This window comes from Equus asinus, chromosome 28, assembly GCF_041296235.1.
Source record: "Equus asinus isolate D_3611 breed Donkey chromosome 28, EquAss-T2T_v2, whole genome shotgun sequence".
In the NCBI taxonomy this organism is placed as follows: Eukaryota; Metazoa; Chordata; class Mammalia; order Perissodactyla; family Equidae; genus Equus; species Equus asinus.
In genome coordinates, this window is record NC_091817.1 from 15182665 (window position 1) to 15201661 (window position 18997).

At 52.1% G+C, this 18997-nt stretch overlaps 1 protein-coding gene across 4 annotated transcripts in view; it reads left to right on the plus strand.

The window, feature by feature from the left end:
- GPT2 (glutamic--pyruvic transaminase 2) overlaps positions 1 to 18425 on the plus strand; it is a 34004-nt gene extending 15579 nt beyond the window's left edge. For all 4 annotated transcript variants that reach the window (XM_014867983.3, XM_070500635.1, XM_070500636.1 and 1 more), the window contains 7 exons: positions 1414 to 1657; positions 5429 to 5508; positions 7485 to 7621; positions 11116 to 11290; positions 12830 to 12985; positions 14037 to 14149; positions 15951 to 18425. In XM_014867983.3, the coding sequence (XP_014723469.1) occupies positions 1414 to 1657; positions 5429 to 5508; positions 7485 to 7621; positions 11116 to 11290; positions 12830 to 12985; positions 14037 to 14149; positions 15951 to 16041 (996 nt within the window). In that variant the 3' untranslated portion in view covers positions 16042 to 18425. The remainder of the gene's footprint in view (positions 1 to 1413; positions 1658 to 5428; positions 5509 to 7484; positions 7622 to 11115; positions 11291 to 12829; positions 12986 to 14036; positions 14150 to 15950) is intronic.
- Positions 18426 to 18997: the final 572 nt, after the last annotated feature.

Here is an 18997-nt window from a genome sequence, read left to right on the forward strand (position 1 = left end):
GTTACCAGGAATGGGCTGGAGAGGTGGATGGGCCTTAGAGGCCACACTGAGGATTAGGGTTGTCCTCGTAAGAGCAGTAGGGAGCCACTGAAGGATTTGAAGCGGGGGGCACATAATTAGATTTATGTTCTTAAGTCTTAACTATGGCGGGGGCGTGCATAGTAGATGTGAGGGAGTATTGGAGGCGAGAGAAGAGGTGGTGTCAGCTGTGGACGGGGTGAAGAGGGGCTGGTAGCAGTGGTTACTTAGCAGAAGGAGTCTGAAACCCTGGGTCTGAGAGCTGCCTTCCGTCCCCAGCCTGTATGCTCGTCCCAGCACCTCGGCGGTACCAGGTGCCCTCAGCTCACTTACTCACCCTACTCGGGAGCGTGTGCTGTCTGAGCCCTTCCTTTAATGGGGTTATCTTTGTCTTTGTCGCATGGCCTCCAGTGCTGCTATTTTTGACACTTGTTGAGGGCTTTAATCCTTCCCCAAAGCCTTTCAGATGCATTAAACTCTTCTTGGAGCCCGTGAGGACACTGAGGCCCAGAGACATTAAGTGGTCTGCCTGCTCTAAGTCAGCATCTTGTGGCATTTGGGATTCTAGTGTTGGAGCTCAGGCCCCCCAACCATGGCACATCCCATGGTGTTCTGCTGTCATGGCCCCTCTCGATTGCTCGAGCAGCCCAGGTACAGACAGAGGTCCTGGAGGAGGGGAGGGAGGTGCCCTCAAGATTTAATGAAAAGAATGAAGTCATGGTGCTTTTGAATACAGTGGCGTTCTTGCAGCAAGGCACTGAGTCTGAGAAATGACTTAAGTCCCTGGTGGGGACTCGCCAAAAAGAGGGTTTAGCTTATTAAGTCAATGAATTACTGCCACCTCCACCAGTACCCCACAGGGTTCCCGTGGCTGGTTTCTCAGGAACCCTGCGGATGTGGGGCCCACTCAGTTTTGGAAACAGCTAGGTTGAAGCGCCACCTGGTGGTAGTAGATGGGTATTTTATCCCATTTCAACAACCCCTTCCTTGTCTGGCCTCAGCCCCTGACAAGACAGACTCCTGGCCCCACCCCAGACATACAGAATGAGTTTCAGGGCTGAGGTCAGAATAATTCTGAGCCAGGGCCAGTTTGCAGACTATTGCCTTAAAAGACCTCTAAAAAATACTCACTGGCATCAATCAAGTCTTTCACTACGCATGCACTGTGCTGAGAACTGTAAAGCATTTTATTTTGCCTGTTCCTCACAGCACCCTCATTCTACAGATGAGGAAAGCGAGGCCCGGGGAAGTTGAGTGACCCACATGGGGTTGCACTGGAAGCAGGCAGTGGGTGGCTGGGGAAAGGCTGGAGTTGGGGCCTTCCGGCTTGTCTGCCCGTCCGCCCCGCGGGGTGGGAGTGGCCATGCCCTGTGAGATGTGACTTCTTGGTTGCAGACAATCCTGAAGATCCTGGTCTCCGGGGGCGGCAAGTCACGGACGGGTGTGCTGATCCCCATCCCGCAGTACCCCCTCTACTCGGCAGTCATCTCCGAGCTCGATGCCGTCCAGGTGAACTATTACCTGGATGAGGAGAACTGCTGGGCCCTGAATGTGAACGAGCTCCGGCGGGCCGTGCGGGAGGCCAAAGAGCACTGTGACCCCAAGGTGCTGTGCATCATCAACCCTGGGAACCCCACAGGTCTGCGCTTCATTTCCTCGCCAGTTTCTTGGGCGGGCGGGCAGAGCCCCTGGTGTACTGGATGTCTGGACTCGAAAGAGTTAAGAAATAACACGGAGTCCTCTTTGCTCCCAGTTTCCCCATCCAATTCCAGATTTGCTAACGTAAGGCTGTAAAATTTGCCACAGGCCACTTAGGAGGTGAGCAAATGCAGGCGTTTTCTTGGGCAGGGTTGTATTATTATTAAGACCAGTTTTTTTCCTGTTTTTGTATTTGCGAAGAATCTCCTCCTTGAGGTTACACACAAGCCATTACCAGTAATCAGAGGCCTCATTTTACCTTTCCTCCTAAACCAGTTTTCAGAATGCTGGCCTGTGCGTTTTTGTTTTCTTTGACACAGCATTGCCATGTACTTTGAGGCCTGGAAAGGAAATGCTGTATTAAAAACAAAAGCAAACAAACCAAAAAACCTATTTCCAGAAGTTGAAAAGCCCTCCTAATTTTGCATATTTTTCTTTAAAAAAAAAAGGGGGGGGCACAGTCCTGCCTGTTTTGATCTTTCCAGGCCGCTGGCTTTATATGCTCACAGTGCTGTTTGGATGCTGAGAACAAGAGCTCCTCTCTCCTCCTTTGTTGAGATAAATTGGGTCAGGGCCAAAATGCCTTGGAGTTGATTATAGAATCTGCTTCTTGGGAACATCAAATGATGCTTCAGTCAGCTGGAAGCACCGCTTGAATTCCTAAATGCAGAAAATGGGTGCAGCTGGCTGTGACACTGGTTTGTTTACACCAGCTGCTTGGGGGAAGGGGTGAAGATTCTAACCATGATACAGTAGGAAAATGACAGAGCTGTGTTCTCAATCCTGGTTGCACATTGGAATCTCAAAGGGAGCTTTTAACAATGCCACAGGCCAGGCCGCATCCCAGAATCTGAGGATGGGGCCCAGGCCTCAATATTCTGTGCAGCTAAAGATGAGAAGCACTGCCCCAGGACAGAGGCTCTCAAACTCTAGCTTGTTAAAATACAACTGCTGGGCCCCACTCCCAGATAATTCAAATGTAATTGGGCTGGGGGAGGGCTCGAGAGTTTGCATTTCCAGCAAGCTCCTAGGTGATGCTGATGCTGCTGTCCCACACTTGGAGGAGGAAGTCTGCCATCTTAGGAGATACTCTGCATGCTTACTTTATATCAGAGTTGGTGACTTCTCTGCCAGGTGTTTACATAAATCTTTTCACTTGGCTGTCTGGGAAGAAAGAACCGCACCAGAGACTTTCTGTTTTAGGCAAAGCATTCATGAGAGTGCATATTAATATAATTCATTTTTAAAGAGTAACTTGATGAGGGGGCAGCTGGTTTTGCTCTGTCTTAATGTGTAAGATTGAGTCAGCTACTAGAAGATGGGGCATAGAAAATAGAAACTGACCTGTGATGACCACGTACCTTGTCTGGACCACTCACTGACCACTTTGGCTAAAAGGTGTCAATATGGACTGGTATGTTAAGCCCGGGCTCTTTGGGTTTCAAGACAGAAACCCAGCTCAAGGCTGAAGGGAGTGGCTCATGGAACTGTACAGTCCCAGGGGCAAAGCAGCACACCTGAATCAGTGTCATTGTCGCTAGGAACCTCAGTCCATTTCCCTGCTCCCTTCTCAGGAAGCATCCGTCCTTGGAGTGGCCTTCGGCAGCTCCAGCACTGCCCATCAGCTGAACATCCCCAGCAGAGAGCCTCTCATGGTTTCAACAGAAGTCCCAGGCCAGATTCTTTTTGGCTCAAGTCTTGTCACCTGCCCATCCCTGAACCAGTCAAATCACTGAGACTCTGGCTGGGTCTGTGTCCCTTGCCCCATGCTGGAGTGCAGAGAGAGGGAGTTCCCCATAGGACGGCTGAGCTCTGTTACTCCAGGGGAGCCTGCTGGGCAGGCAAAAGCAACAGATGTTCTGGCTAGTTTGCAGGAAATTCCTTTGGCCCAGCCTCTGGTGAGAGGCTCCTGGGAGACCCCTCTCCAGCCTTCAGGGCCTGTAGCAAAGCCACCTCTCTCTGAGGTGGTCTCCTGTCTCCCCCTGCTGGGCACAGCTGTGCCCTGGCCCCTCTAAAGCCATATATGACTCTCCCTTCTACACCACTGCATATGCTGTCCATCATTGGCTCAGCAGGCGTGTTCTGAGTGACTGCTACGTCCCAGGCACTGCCGAGAAATAAGCTCTGTCCTTGTCCCCAAGCTTGCATTGCACACATCAGTGAAATTAGCTGTGTACAGTGGGTCTCATTCCCTCTACCGTGCTGCTGGCTTTCTGAGGCTCTGGGCCCTGCTCGTTTCCTCTTTGCACTCCCCCTGACATCATGTGCACATGGCTTTGATGTTGTCGGTGCTCCAGTCTTTGCTTTCATTCTGACAAGATATAGTTTGTGGGATCACAGGCATGGAAGGCCAAGACCAGGAGCGTTTGCAGGCAGGCTCTGCCCTCTGGGTAGCCACCCCGTGTCTGTCTATGGGAACAGTGGCTGATTCCTTGTAGAATCCAGGGCTACTGCCCTTCCGGAATCCAAGAACCTGAGCTTGCTTCCTGGGGAGCCTGGCTAGTGCTTGCACGGCAGGAGAAAAGTTGATCCCTTTGTAAAGGAATTGGTTCATTGCTTGGATAGTTCAAGTCTGAGATCCTGGCTGAATCGTACCATGCTCTTAGAAGACACTTCTATATATTTTTTTTCACGCATTCTTGATATTCTTGCCTAGACAAGAATATAGGTGTTTTAATTTTTAACAAAAAGGTAACATACTTTACATACTGCTCTGCATAAAGATGTGTATATATGTATATATAAATAATACGTGTGCATATATATACACACGTGGACATGTGTAATGTCCCTAGATACACGTATACCTGTAGGAAAGAAACAGCCTTTATGAGGAGGTCAGCCAGCCTGACTGTAGTGGTGCTTTTCCAGAGCACATGCGAGCTCCTCAGACATCTCCAGGGCCACGCTGACACAGTCTCAGGAAATACTGGGCAAAGGCTCCATTTCCACCTGTTTGCATTTGTTCCTTTCCCCATCTAAACCCGTGGCATTTCCTGTGAACTGATGGATTAATATTTTGCTATTTACACTCGTTTCTCTGACATGGGTGGTGAGTGTTTCCACTGTCTGTGTTGAGTCACCGTCAAGGGGGAGCCCCTGAAAGGGAAACTGCAGACACAGCCGCTGGCAGCCCCCCGAGCTGGTGTGCAGGCTCATTCATGTAGCCCGGCAGGGCTTGTGCTGCAAATGTTTACTGAGCACCTGCTGAGCACTGGCTGTGAGGGCAGCCCGTGGGCTGTGCCGGCCTTGTCCCTGCCTTGCCGAGCCGTGTGCCTCTCTGGGGAGACGCGGCCCTCCCTCGGCAGTTACCGGTGTGTGGGAAGAGGGGAGCTGAGCTGATCGATGGCACTCCTCTGGTTTTACTGGCCTGCTCTTTAGGGTGCTTCGCTGCCTTCTTCTCCTCCAGGACGACAGACAGACAAACACACCCTTCTCCCCACACACCTCTCATAAGAATGACAAGGAAGTTGGGTGGGAAACACTACTCTCTCCGCCTACCTGGCTTTAGTGAGGCAGAAGGAGGGGGCTGACCCTCCAGCTATCCCTGGAGGTTAACTACACCCCCTCAGGCACAGCAGCTAGGGAGGGTGGGCCCTTAGGGTCATGAGGGAACACAGGACACCTGAGTGATTCTGGGTGGCATTCTTGCCTGGGGACAATTTAAACAGCATTACAACCTGCATTCTGGTTTTGTTTGGGGATTTTCTAGGTCAGGTGCAAAGCAGGAAGTGCATAGAAGACGTGATTCACTTCGCCTGGGAGGAGAAGCTCTTTCTCCTGGCCGACGAGGTAAGAGCAGCCCAGCCTTCAGAGAGGGCGTGCTTTCTCTTCCAGGGGAGAGGCCAGGCCTGACTGTTCTGGCCAGAGAGCTTTCTAGGTGTTGGAGGAGAGATTCTAAGTGAGGATGAGGATGTTCAGTGTTACAGCCTAAGAGACTGTGACCTAAATCATCCCCATATTGGTTTAGGCTCTTGGTTATAAATTTCAGAAATCTAACCCAAACCACTTTAAACTTAAAAAGAAAAAAGGTGGTGGGCTGGGGCCAGCCCGGTGGCACAGCGGTTAAATGTACATGTTCTGCTTCAGCGGCCCAGGGTTCGCCGGTTTGGATCCTGGGTGTGGATATGGCACCGCTTGGCAAGCCATGCTGTGGTAGGCATCCCATGTATAGAGTAGAGGAAGACGGGCACAGATGTTAGCTCAGGGCCAGTCTTCCTCAGCAAAAAGAGGAGGATTGGCAGCAGATGTTAGCTCAGGGCTAATCTTCCTCAAAAAAAAAAAAGTGGTGGGCTCACAGGTGTGGGGCTGGACCCAGGGCCTCAAACAGTATCTTCCAGATTCTATCTCATTCCATCCTGCTGCACTGGCGTCACGCACAGGCCTACCAGCTGCCCAGCCTAGAAAGAACATTTCTTCTTGGGAGTTCCGGCAGAAGTCTCAGAGTTGGGCCTCGTTGGTGCAGCTTGGGTCAAGCTCCCACTGCTGAACCAATCACTGTAGCCTGGTGGCTGCAATATGCAAACTGGCCCTGAGCAAGGGGTGGGGTCTCTGCCCTTCCATCCCAAACCTGGGGACAGAGAGCAGGGGAGGGGTGCTCCCTGAGGGCAAGTCAAGGGGCTCTTAAGAAGGGAGGGGGTGCTGGATGGGCGCAGTGCTGTGATCCTGTGTCCCCTTGTGCTTCTATAACCATCGTCTCATTTAGTTCTCACAGCAGCCTGTGAGGAAGGGGATCTTAATTAACCCCATAGCTGCTGCTGCTTGAACCCCAGTTCTGGAGCCAAGGTCTGCCCTTTCTTTTCCTGCTTTGCAAGGAAGAAATTGAAGACCTGTCAAATCCCATTTTCATCTCATCTTCTGCGTGATTTCTGGTTAGCCGTAGCTTCTGGCACACTACCTTTCTTTGCTCCTTAGCACCCCCCTACTCACTCACTCACACAGATACACACACACACCCTTACCCAGCAAAGTGTTGTCATAATTACCAGCAGATGGGCCTAAAATCTTCATTTCTGGAGGAGAGAAGGGGCAGCAGAGTGACCCAGGGTTTTCCTCCTGACCTGGGCAAGCCCCTCCCCTCTGGGTCTGGGAAGGGGAGGAGGAGCTGGACTCCTCCTGGCTTATTGAAGTGGGCGCTGGGCTGACCCTTCCACAGCCCCACGGTGCCCCAGAGAGCCTTGGCCCTGATCCCCGTGGGGTGGGAGGCTCATCTCCAGGGCAGAGCAGGGCGCTGCCTGCTGCATGTGTGCCATGTAGCCAGGGAGGAGCATGTCCACAGTGGTGGGAGAGACTGACAGTGAGAGCAGACAGAGGACGAAGGAGTCCCAACCCGGCAGGTGTCCCCAGGGCTGAGAGCCACACGCTGGCTCGTCAGGTAGGGAGGCCAGAGCACAGGTGCAGGAACTGCCTTCCTCACTCCTCTTGAAGGAGGTGAAGCCTGCACTTCAGGAAGAACACTCACTCTGGCAGCTGGGAGTCCTTGACAGTCGCTGGTCAGATGAAGTAGAAAAGAGATCTGGAGACTGGGTGGGGTGAATGTGGGAGAAATCAAGTGGACGTCCGGCCCGAGTCCTTTCCTCCTCACTTGTTCTGGAAAGTTTCTTCGGGCACATTCTGGCTCGTGCCTAGAAGCGTCCTCAGAAGCTGGGCTTCACACGATGCAGCCTGACTGCAGGTTGGCCCTGAGCACTGTGCCTCCCGCGGAAGCGCCTGCGTGGCTCAGCCTCTGAGGGCCTTTGGGCCTGTCCCCGTCCTGTCCTCTCCTGCAGGTATACCAGGACAACGTGTACTCTCCCGGCTGCAGGTTCCACTCCTTTAAGAAGGTGCTTCACGAGATGGGGCCTGAGTACTCCAGCAACGTGGAGCTCGCCTCCTTCCACTCCACCTCCAAGGGCTACATGGGCGAGTATGTCCGCTTCCACTCCCTCCCACTGCCTCTGGGTCTGCTGGTCCTAGTGCTCCTCTGCCCCGCCCCACAGGCGACCCACTGGACAGAGAAGGCCACCCTTATCTGTGGCCTCTGCTGATCTAAGAAGCAGGAGGAGCGAGGCCGCCCCTCCCCGAGGGGAGCCCAGTGGGGTGAGGACAGCCCTCGTGCAAGGGCTCAAATAAAATAAGGTGAAGCTTGGAGGAAATCAGACTGTGGATAAACGATGAAATGAAAAGAGGACCTCAAAGCAGCTTCCGGCACTAGTGTTTTCTGCCAGCCCTGTCACTCTGACGTTGACTGAAGTGGCCAAAGAAGGCAGGTTGAGCAGACAAGTGCTGTCAGGCCAGTGAGCCAAGCTCTGTGCAAAAGCTCTGTGCATACCCTTTAGCCCTGCATGACCACAGGGGCCAAAGAGTCAGCTTCCATCCTAGATTGTTCACTCAGCTAAGGTTTGTTGAGCTCCTGCAATGAGTCCAGCACTCATCTGATCACTGAGGTCGTAGCAGTGAGCAAACCACAGCAGACTTGCCCTTACACGGCTTATGTTCTGGTCAGGAGAGAGAGGCAATAGACAGATTAGAAAAATCGGGTGTCAGGTGGACAAAAATGATTAGAGAACAGATGGGAATGGCAGAAGCTGGGGGTGGGCTTACTGAGTTGGCTTTTGAGGTAAGACCTGAAGGAGCTGAGGGAGGGGGCTATGCAGATATCTGAGGGAAGAGCATTCTAACAGAGGGAACAGCATGTGTGAAGGCCCTGAGGTAGAAGCATGCATGGCGTGTTCAAGGAGCAGCAAGGGGACTGGAAAGGAGTGAGTGAGGGGTAAGTGGAGTAACTTAAGACCAAAGAAGTCGTCGGAGGCCAGATCACCTGGGTTACTTGGGTTATTTTTTACTTTTGCTCAGAGTGAGATGGGAGCCATTGGAGGGTGTTAATAGGGTCATGATCTCACCTGACTTATGTTTTACTACACCCTCTCTGATTGCCGTGGAATGGGGACGGAAGTGGGAACCCAGTCAGGAGACTATTACAATCCAGGCAAGGTATCGTGGCCAGGGTAGAGATGGGGAGAAGACGTTGGATCCTGGATATATTTGAAGATAGAGTTGACAGGAGCGGCTTGATGGAAAAGATGGATGTGAGAGAGAGGAGTCAAGGATGATTCTCAAGTTTTTGTCTGTACGACAGGAAGGCTGGAGTTGCCATCAGTAGACGAAGGCTGGGAGGGAAGGGACTCTGAGGAGCTGGTTTGGGACATGGTAATGTTGCAAGTGCCCGTTGATGTCCAGACAGAGATGGATGTGTGAGTCTCTGCTCAGAGCTGATATCCAGCTGGAGATTTAAGTTTGGGAGATGTCGGTGTATGAGTTGTTAGAAAGTTCTCTAAGCCTAGATGTCGTGCAAGGAGTGGTTATAGGTAGAGAAGAGGTCCAAGGGCTGGGCCTGGGTCCTCACTGCTCAGAAACTGGAGGAGGAAAGGAGGAACCTGCAAAGGAGACCGAGAAGGAAAAACCAGTGCATTCCCAGCTAAGAGCGTTCCTTCCTCACCTTTGTTGGGGTGCTGCCCTGTGCCGGGCATCAGGCTGGGGGAGGGTCCGGCTTGTTAAGCTGGAGGCCAGTGTAATTGAAGCTGTAAGAGGAGCTGTTGAGGTTGAGGGAGCTGCCCCTTGGGATGATTGCCCAACTGTTCTTGGCTTTATTTGGTGTGGGCAGGGGTTAATTTACGCTGGTCTTTCCGGTCTAGCCTGTAGCAGTGCCGGCTCCTTGCTAGATTTTCATGTACTATGTAACTCTTTTCCTAAACAAATGTGTTCTCTGTTAACTCACTTTTCAAACTCAAGTGTGTTTATCACGTGCCTATCCATCTCTCCATCTGGGTTATTGATTACTCTTCTAACAGTCAGTCCCCTGGACGTTGGTGTCCTGAGTCCTGGCCTGGTGCCCTCAGATCCTGATCACCCAGGATTCGGCTGCTGTGCTCCGTTGGATTTTCTGCTCTCAGCAGAGGATTCAGCAGAAAGTTCCTTCTTTCAGTCTTTGTAACGGGAAAGCTTTTGAGATGCCGGAATTTATCTTTCTGCCTTGGAGAGTCCAGTCCTGGGATCACATGGGGATCTGCTTTGCCAGTTTAGTTCGGCGGGCTGACCCCAAAAGTGCTGGATTGAGTGTCTCATCATGTGACGTGCTCCGAGCTTCAGGGGGCGGCAGTGTACAGAGGAAGGTGGGACCAGGCTCCCGCCCCAGGGTGCTTGCGTGCCTGCAACTGCTAGTCTGAACGTTGTCCTCACAGCCCAGAGGAGGCCCAGCCTCAGGAAGGGCGGCTGATGGAGCTGATTTGGTTCCGAAAGTTGTTTTTTTAACTCATTGCATGATCTCAGCTTGTTTTCATGTAATTAGAGTCTGTATCAGTCAGGATCCTTTTGGTGGTAAGTAACAGAAACTCAGCTTGAATTGGCCTAGTCAAAGAGGCTTTTGTTTTTTAATCCATATTGGTAAAAGGTCCAGGAGTAAAGTGGAGTCAGGGACTTAAAGATGTGACTGAGTGGGGGGGGGCCGGCCCGGTTGCGCAGTGGTTAAGTTCATACATTCCACTTCGGTGGCCCGGGATTCATCGGCCCGGATCCTGGGTGCAGACATGGCACTGCGTGGCACACCATGCTGTGGTAGGCGTCCCACATATAAAGCAGAGGAAGATAGGCAGGGATGTCAGCTCAGGGCCAGTCTTCCTCAGCAAAAAGAGGAGGATTGGCAGCAGATGTTAGCTCAGGGCTAATCTTCCTAAAAAAAAAAAAGTCACTGGGATGCTGTCTCTGCTTTCTTGCTTTTTCTCATTTTCTTTCTCAGCTCTGCTCTCCTTTGCGTTGGCTTTGTTTTCAGGCAGCAAAAAGTTCCAGCAAAAGTCCTCAGGCTGACGCTCTTTAACACGTGTGAATCATGTGCCCAGCCCTGGAGCCTGTGCAGGGGAATGCCAGGCTTGAGTCATGTGCCCCTTTGGAGCGGGGGCTAGTGTATTAGGTATGGTTTGGGCTAAGCTGCTATAACAAACAGAGCCAAAAGTACAGTGGCTCAGACAGGATGGAAGTGTGTCTCTCTTTGATACAACAGTTCAAAGGCAGGGGAAGTCCAGGGCAGGCTCTGCTCCGCAGGGTCATTCAAAGAGTGGGGCTGGTGGGGTGGCTCTGTCTTCTCAACATATGGCATCCCTCTCTAGCGCCGAGGCTGCTGCTCCAGTTCTCCAGTTCTCAGGAAGTGGGGGAAAAGGAAGGGGAGAGCATGCTTTCTCCTTGTGAGGATGTCATGTAGGATGTCCACATATCCCTCCATTTGCCTTCCGCTGGCAAGAACTCAGCCACACCTGGCTGCTCAGTGTTGGGCATGGAGATGGTTAGAGAAGATTCCGTCCAGCTGCACTGTACTTAGCTGAGGTTCTCCGTAACTAGTGGGTCCTTTCCCCCTCTTCAACCTGACAGGTGTGGCTACAGAGGAGGCTACATGGAGGTGATCAATCTGCACCCTGAGATCAAGGGCCAGCTAGTGAAGCTACTCTCGGTACGTCTCTGCCCACCAGTGTCGGGGCAGGCCGCCATGGACATCGTCGTGAACCCCCCGGTGCCAGGAGAGGAATCCTTCGAGCAGTTCAGGAGGGTGAGTCTGCTGTTTCCTGCGGCCTGTCTGCATTACTGCTCCAGCCAGGGTCACGAGTGTTCGTGATATATTCAGGGTTGCCATGGCCAGTCTGTCTCCAGATGGCCTCCAGGAAGCGCTCATGGTTCCTCTTAGCGCCTGAGCCACCCCTCTGCGTTTCAGTCTGCAGAAGCCGCTGGGCTGTGTTTTGAAGTGGGAGGACTGTGCCTGTGTGTGATGGGGGCCCTTCCTCTTCCTCACCTGTGAGCACCGTGGATGATCAGGCACCCAGGGGGTAGGGCCTTGTGTCCCCAGAACACCTCGGGGGGTTCTGTTACTAAACTAAAGAGGAGAAATGCGTAGGCGCCACACTGATTCTGGGCCGTGGGCCTGGCTCTGGCCTAACGGGACGTCCCCGCAGCACAGAGTGGTCCAGCCAGACCCTTTCGGTTGCAAGTGACAAAAACTCGACTCTAACTAGTTTAAACAAAAAAGGAATTTATGGGTCATATAGCCAAGAAGTCAGTTCCTACCTGTTCCAGGCTCATAGGTTCACATCTTTTCTTTTTATTGTGGTAAAATACATAGAACATAAAATTTACCATTTTAACCATTTTTAACTGTACAGTTTAGTGCGTAAAGTACATTCATATCACTACCGCCCATCTCCAGGACTTTCTCATCATCCCAGACTGAAACTCTGTCCCCATTGAACACTAGCTGCCCCTCCCCTCTTCCCCCCACCCCGGTCACCTCTATTTTGCTTTCCGTCTCTATGAATTTGACTACTCCAGGTACCTCATGTAAGTGGAATCAGACAGTATTTGCCTTTTTGTGATTGGTTTATTTCACTTAGCATAATGTCTTCAAGGTTCATCTATGTTGTAGAGGGTGTCAGTACTCCATTCCTTTTTAAGGCTGAAGAATATTCCATTATATGCATATGGCACATTTTCTTTATCTATTCACCTGAAGGCCACACCTTTTTGCTCCCTTTTCCCAGCAGTGCTTGCAAAGGTCCTGGACTGACTCTGTTCTAGCTTTGGACACGTGGCCAGCTCTGAGCCAGTCACTAATTTGCTTTGCCCAGGTCACGTGCCCCATGCACACCACATGGATTTTGGGAGGAGTAGCCCCCTAAAATGAAGTGGTGGGGCTGTCCCCTAGAAGCATGTTCTGGGGTGTTCTGTCTGGGGCCGAGTCCATTCAGGCTGCTGGGAAGGGACTGACTTTTCTTGTGTTCAGGAATGACATCCTGGTACTAGAATAGAACCCATGACACAGGCTCCCCAGGACCTACCTGTGGCCTGGAACTCCCTGTGTGCTCGTGCGCCCCACGCCACAGGGCACAATGTAGCCTCTCGCTCTGCCTGTCTGCAGGAAGCTCCTTGCAAGGGCGTGCGGTTCACCCACTGCCCTGGTTCGCTGTGCTCATGTGCACACAAACATGCCTTTCTCATCTGCCCTGTTACCCCAGCATGGAAGGGACAAGTTCTGGTGGCTGAAGTCATTCTGTGATGTCCAGAGATGCTGACTCCTGTGTTCTCTCTGTCTCATCAGGAGAAGGAGTCCGTGCTGGGTGATCTGGCCAAGAAAGCTAAGCTGACAGAAGACTTGTTCAACCAGGTCCCAGGGGTTCGATGCAACCCATTGCAGGGCGCCATGTACGCCTTTCCTCGCATCTTCCTCCCCGCCAGAGCCGTGGAGGCCGCTCAGGTCTGGGGCGTGGTGGGCCGGCTCTCTCACCAGGGTCACTTGGGACTGTGGAGTTGGGGGCTACTTCAGGCCTTGGGGAGCAAAAGTGCTGGTCCTAGAGGCCCCCTCAGCCAGTTGGTGCTTACTGTGTAAAGATGGCAGGCTCCCGGAGGCCCAGCCCATGTGGTGTGCTGTGCTGAGAGGGCAGACGGGAGGCCGGCCCCAGGGGAGCCGGCTGCACCGAAGGCAGGTGCCCAGTGTGAGGTGATGCATTTAAAGCTGAACGGACTCTGGGGGAGCAGCCAGAGCTGCCTCTGGAGGAGCCAGCCACGTGCCTGAGAGCATCGCTTTGCAAACTTCAGTGGGGCCTCCTGGGGTCTTGTTAAATGGCAGTTATGGTTCAGGAAGCCTGCAGAGCGGCCCAAGATTCATATTTCCAGTAAGTTGTCAGATGGTGCCACGGACTCTACTTTGAGGATCAAGGGCCAGAGCAGTATTTCAACAAGTGTCCTCACACCCCCAGACCTCCTCAATACCTTGTTAAACCTTTGAAATCTGGCCCTGCCCAGACCTACTGAATCAGAATCCCAGGTGCTGGGGACCAAGACTCTGCTTAACAGGCTCCCCGGGTTGTGCAAACCCAGGTGTGAGAAGCATTGTCCACAGTGCCCCTGGGAAGCTGGTGCCCTGACAGCCCCCAGCGGCTGCAGACCTCGGGGCCCCGTTGTTAGAGGGTGATGTGTCTTGGCCTGTAGGAGGCCACTGTCAGTGCTTCTTGAGCCACTGCTGAGGCTGGGGTACAGAGGAAATAGGCTGATACTTCCAGACAAGAATCAGAAGCCTCCCACCCGTGGCCACCCTGCAGCAGCCTTTGGGTCCTTGTTCCCTGTACCAGCTCGCAGCAGTGTCCAGCGTCCTGCCTTGGTCCTTGCGGGAAGAGGAGGGGAGGGGAGGAGGGCCTGCTATGGGAAAGAAGCCACTGTTTCGATTGTATTTGGCTTTGAGGTTTTAATGGTGTGTTTGTGCAGTGCAAAGCCAGGACTGAGTCCTAAGTTCTGCCCTGCTCCCGCAGGCCCACACAATGGCCCCTGACATGTTCTACTGCATGAAGCTCCTAGAGGAGACGGGCATCTGCGTCGTGCCTGGCAGCGGCTTCGGGCAGAGAGAAGGCACCTACCACTTCAGGTACCACTTCCTCTCTGCACAGAGAGCTGGTCCCAGATGTGTCTTGGGAAACTTGGCTTCTTGACATAGAGCGCAGGCTGCTTCAGAGACTGAGGTGTGTGCAGCCCCTGTCCTCCCCTGAGAGACACCCCCACCCATCCCATCCCCCACCCCCATTGTGTCCTGCTGCAGAGCAAAGCTGAGACCCCGTGCCCAGGGGTTCAGGTAAACTGTGTGTGGACTCCAAGCCCATCTCCTTGACCACTCTGTCTCCCCCCGAACTGCCTCTGTCTATCACATACCATCTGAAATGTTCCCAGTGGTGTGTTTTCTTCTTTTTCCCTGTCCTTTTTCAACTCCATAATGGCAGCATACAGCATCCAGGAGCTCAGTAGCGGCACCAAAAGCCTGCCGAGATGCCGCATCCAAAACCCAGTGGAATTAGCTCCACTCACTGTGACACATTTCCCCGGGCATGCTGACTCGGTGCCTTCACACATGGGGACTCTCAGGATGAGTGAGCTGGGCCAGCTCAGCCAGCTTTCCCCACCGAGGCCAGCTCTGTGGAGTACAGCACCTTCTCCGCGCACAGTGCTCTCAGATGTCTCCTGAAGCAGATGCTAAAAAAAGAAATGTCATGAGCTTAGTTAACACCTGGAGCCAAGTTTTGACTCAGTCAAGGTCATGAGCAGTGTGCCCTGGATGGACAAACGTGGGTGGCCTTTCCGTTCTAGCTAGGTTCACCTCGGTGACTCCTGGCTCATTCAGAAAACAGTTTAAACCTCAAGGGCAGCCCTTAGGGTTGCAAAGCATGTTGACAGTATTGGAGGGAGGGGTTAGTTACCATGGTAACTTGAGAATTCCTTTGGAGGGAGAGTTGTGACTGGAGGCTCTCACTACAAGAGACTGACTAGTGGAGATAAAAAAGGCCCATCTAGTAGGAGTGAAGTCTCGCTCTGTGTCTGCAGGCAATACTGACAGTCATGATCTAGAGAAAGTTCTCTTTATTTATTTATTTATTTTTGAGGAAGATCAGCCTTGAACTAACTGCTGCCAATCCTCCTCTTTTCACTGAGGAAGACTGGCCCTGAGCTAGCATCCGTGCCCATCTTCCTCTACTTTATATGTGGGACGCCTACCACAGCATGGCTTGCCAAGCAGTGTCGTGTCCACACCCGGGATCCGAACCGGCGAACCCCGGGCCGCCGAAATGAAACGTGCGAACTTAACCGCTGCGCCACCGGGCCGGCCCTGAAAGTTCTCTTTTTTAAAAAATTTTTTCTTCTCCCCAAATTCCCCGAGTACATAGTTGTGTATTTTTGGTTGTGGGTCCCTCTAGTTGTGGCATGTGGGACGCCACCTCAGTATGGCTTGATGAGCGGTGTCATGTCCTTGCCCAGGATCTGAACCAGTGAAACCCTGGGCTGCAGAAGCGAAGTGTGCGAACTTAACCACTCGGCCATGGGGCAGCCCCTAGAGAAAGTTCTCTTCACTGGTCAGAATGTTGTGCAGGCCTGCTGCGATAATGGGTGGTGTGTCTTAGCCTAAAGGCTGCCACCAGCTTATTGCTTTTGTTCACATGAATTACTAGGGTAAAAAAGAAATGTATGAATGGGGGGAAAAGTGGTTCAACAAGTGCCAGATGCCGCCCAGGGGCTGGAGCTATCCTAGCGGCCAAGACAGGCCCGCCCTCCCCCAAGCAAGTTGCCCACACCTTCTTGTCTCTGCAACTACAGGTGAAGGAATGAGCTGCTGGGTTCATTCCTCTCCCCTCTTGCAGAGCAACTTGTGCCCAGGCTGACGCTGTTGTCTTTCCTGACAGAATGACCATTCTCCCTCCAGTGGAGAAGCTGAGGACAGTTCTACAGAAGGTGAAAGAGTTTCACATAAAGTTCCTGGAGAAGTATGCGTGAGGACTCCTCAGGCCTCAGAGGGAGACTGGTCCTCGGGCCTTCCTCCTGACGCCCACCCAGACCGGACTGAACTCGCCTTCCCCAGCGACTCCGCCTCAGGCCTCACACAGGTCACTGGTCGCTTTCATGGTCATTTTGCCCCAGGAGACTTCTTTCTTTTGTGCCTTGATGTGGGACCACTTCTCTTCTGAGCAAATGTGAATTGGGGATGTCTCAGAAGGCTTGTTTTTTTGATGCAACCAAAGTAGAGGGGACTTGCTTAGCATGTGTGGCTGGCGTTCTCTGAGTCTCTTATCGTTGCTTTTGGAAAGTTCATTTGGGGTTTAAAATAACCAGGGTGTATTGGGTGAGATGTTTCAGATCTGGAGAAACACGAGAGTATTGGGAAATGTATGATTTAACCGTGGTGAGGACTGGAAATCTCAAACTCACCATGTGATCTGTAAAATAAAACCCTTAGTGTTGTAAAAATCTATTCCTTCCACCAGGAGAGCCTGGAAGTCCACTGGAGGCTCAGAGGGGGCCCACCCTTTGGCTTGGAGGCAGACAGCCTGTCCCTTAAAGACTGGTGAGGGCAGCAGCACGCGAGTTAGACTGGATGCCAGGCTGGGTTGTGGCAGGCACTAGGGGCTGCAGCAAGGTCAGAGGGTCCCACAGGGGAGACTGGTGTCAGCCAGGCTCCAGGTGAGGCAGGTCTGCTCCTGGGAGCAGGCGGCAAGGAGTGAGGACTCTGTGCACACGTGAGGGCTCTAGGAGGAGGGCTCTCTCAAGCATGCGTAGGTTGCGACCCCCATCTGAGACGCCTCCCTGGACTCCAGGGACTCAGGGTACAGCCCAAGAATATCCCAGTCAATGTGGAGGGATCCTGCCTGGTGACATGTGGCTCCATCCCACTGTTACCCAGCTACTGGTCTCTCCCAAGAGCTTGATTGAACACACAACACCCCCAGATGGCGACAGCAGGGAGAAGGAAACACTGAAAACGTCCTAGTGAAGGAGGGGCATCCTCAAGGACTTGACGGTGAAAATGCCCCCCACCGTCCTCCTGTAGTGTCTGTGGAGTTTTTCAACCTGCATTTGGTCCGTTTTCCAGCTCTTAATTGGTCACAGTACTTGGTGGCTCGGCTGCTATGGAAAAGTACATGTGATCTGAGTCAACTTTTATAGAAGTGTTTTCACTTAATGCCAAGTGTTTTGCTTCCACATTTGCTGCTAGTCGCCCTCCTGGAGTCTGCAGGCTCTCCTCTGGCATCAGTCGCCTCTCCAGACCAGAGGGGCATGGTCCTCCAAGCCTGCGGCTACCCTGGCATTAGCAAACCTGGGTGGGGGCCTTACCCACAGTCCCAGAAACTGGGTGCTACAGGCAGCAGCAGGCTGAGTGCCCTCTTATCCTCCACCAAGAGCCCCCTCCTGCCATTGGCCTTCCCCAGGGGCAGCTAGGGAAGCCAAGGCCAGGTCAGGAGTCTAGGGTCCCAGCAAGTCCCAGGGAATACTGAAGGAGCTGAAGCGAGAAAGCTGAAGAAGCTGCGGGTGTGAGCTCTGACAGCGGCCTCCCGTGCTGTAGTATCCACACTGGGCTCGTGCAGGGGACGCAAGAGGAAGCTTCACACTGTCCCCACTCGCTAGCATTGCCATCCCTGTGAAGTAAGCAGCCTCAAATAACAAAGGGAATGTTTTGGAACTTTTCCTTCCTTAAAAAGTGGAGAGAATTGCACGTGTGCTTGGTGACGGTGGATGAACCAGGATGTGTCCCAGAGTCGTGAGATTTCTGGTGGGAAGGTTAAGTCGTAGAAGCTAGTTTATTTTTTATATTTTTATAACAACTGCTTTTTTCATGGGGGGAGACAGGGTTAGTATTTGTAGTCTTAACAAGTCCAGTAGTTTTTCTATAAATCTCTTAGATTATAAATAACCCCGAAAACCTTTGCAAACGTTTACATGAGTTTTTAAAAGACGCCATATACAATTGGTTTGCTTTTAGAATAAATGACTAAAAACATGATAAGGTCAGCTGGTTTGGGGGCTGGGTTCCTTCAGGCAGGAATGCTCATCACCACCGCTGTGCTGTTCTTCAGATTCTATTCTGATAGCTCATTTGGGCCGCCAGAGAAAGCCGTTTGTCGTTTGGGTCGCACTTCAAATCTACAGTTAAGGGGTTTTCTGTCGTTCATCTGATCCACGCCTGAGGGCTGGTGGCCCATCACCTCGCACCTCCAGGCCAGGCTGGTTGTTGTCCAATGGTGTGTGGATTTGCGGGAAGAGCTGCCAGGCCCACCTGTGGCTGTTTTCCAATCTAGGTTCTCATAGGCATCTCTTGACAGAGGTACTTAATGATGGCTCTGATGGAAATTTCTAAACAATAAAGTACATGTCCAAAATGCTAACTGTGTTTAACTTTTGTACTTTAGATCTAAACATCACGCGGACTTCACTGATTGTACATCTTCACTCTTTGTAACTTGTATTCCTAACACAATAGTGAACCTTTCCCCCCAAATACTGTAAACTTCAGTCACAGCTTCTCAGTTTCTATTTCTTTTTAGGTGCCAACTCCAATGACCCTGAGCTGCTTTTTGTCGCTGAGGTGGGAAGACTTTGTGGATTCATTGAAATGGAATGTTGTTAAAATGAACACAGACCTTGGCTTTCTCATGGAGGTGAAATCAGAACTAACAGCTGCTTCATGGGGGAGGGGAGCGGAGAAGCAGCCCTGGGGCCAGTGGGGAGGGGGACGTCACCTATGCAGGGATTGCGTTCATTTTCCCCAGGCTTTCCCAGACGCACATCAGTTTTCGCGTAGGGTTTTGGAATTCAAAACTGTACTTTTCACCTAAAACTAAAATTTTTGAGAAAGTTTTTAAAGAAAATTTGGAAAATATAAAAAGAAGAAAGGACTGTTTCAGTTGGAAGAAATGGAAACCTACTCAAAGTAGCTTAAGTAGAAACGAAGAATTTA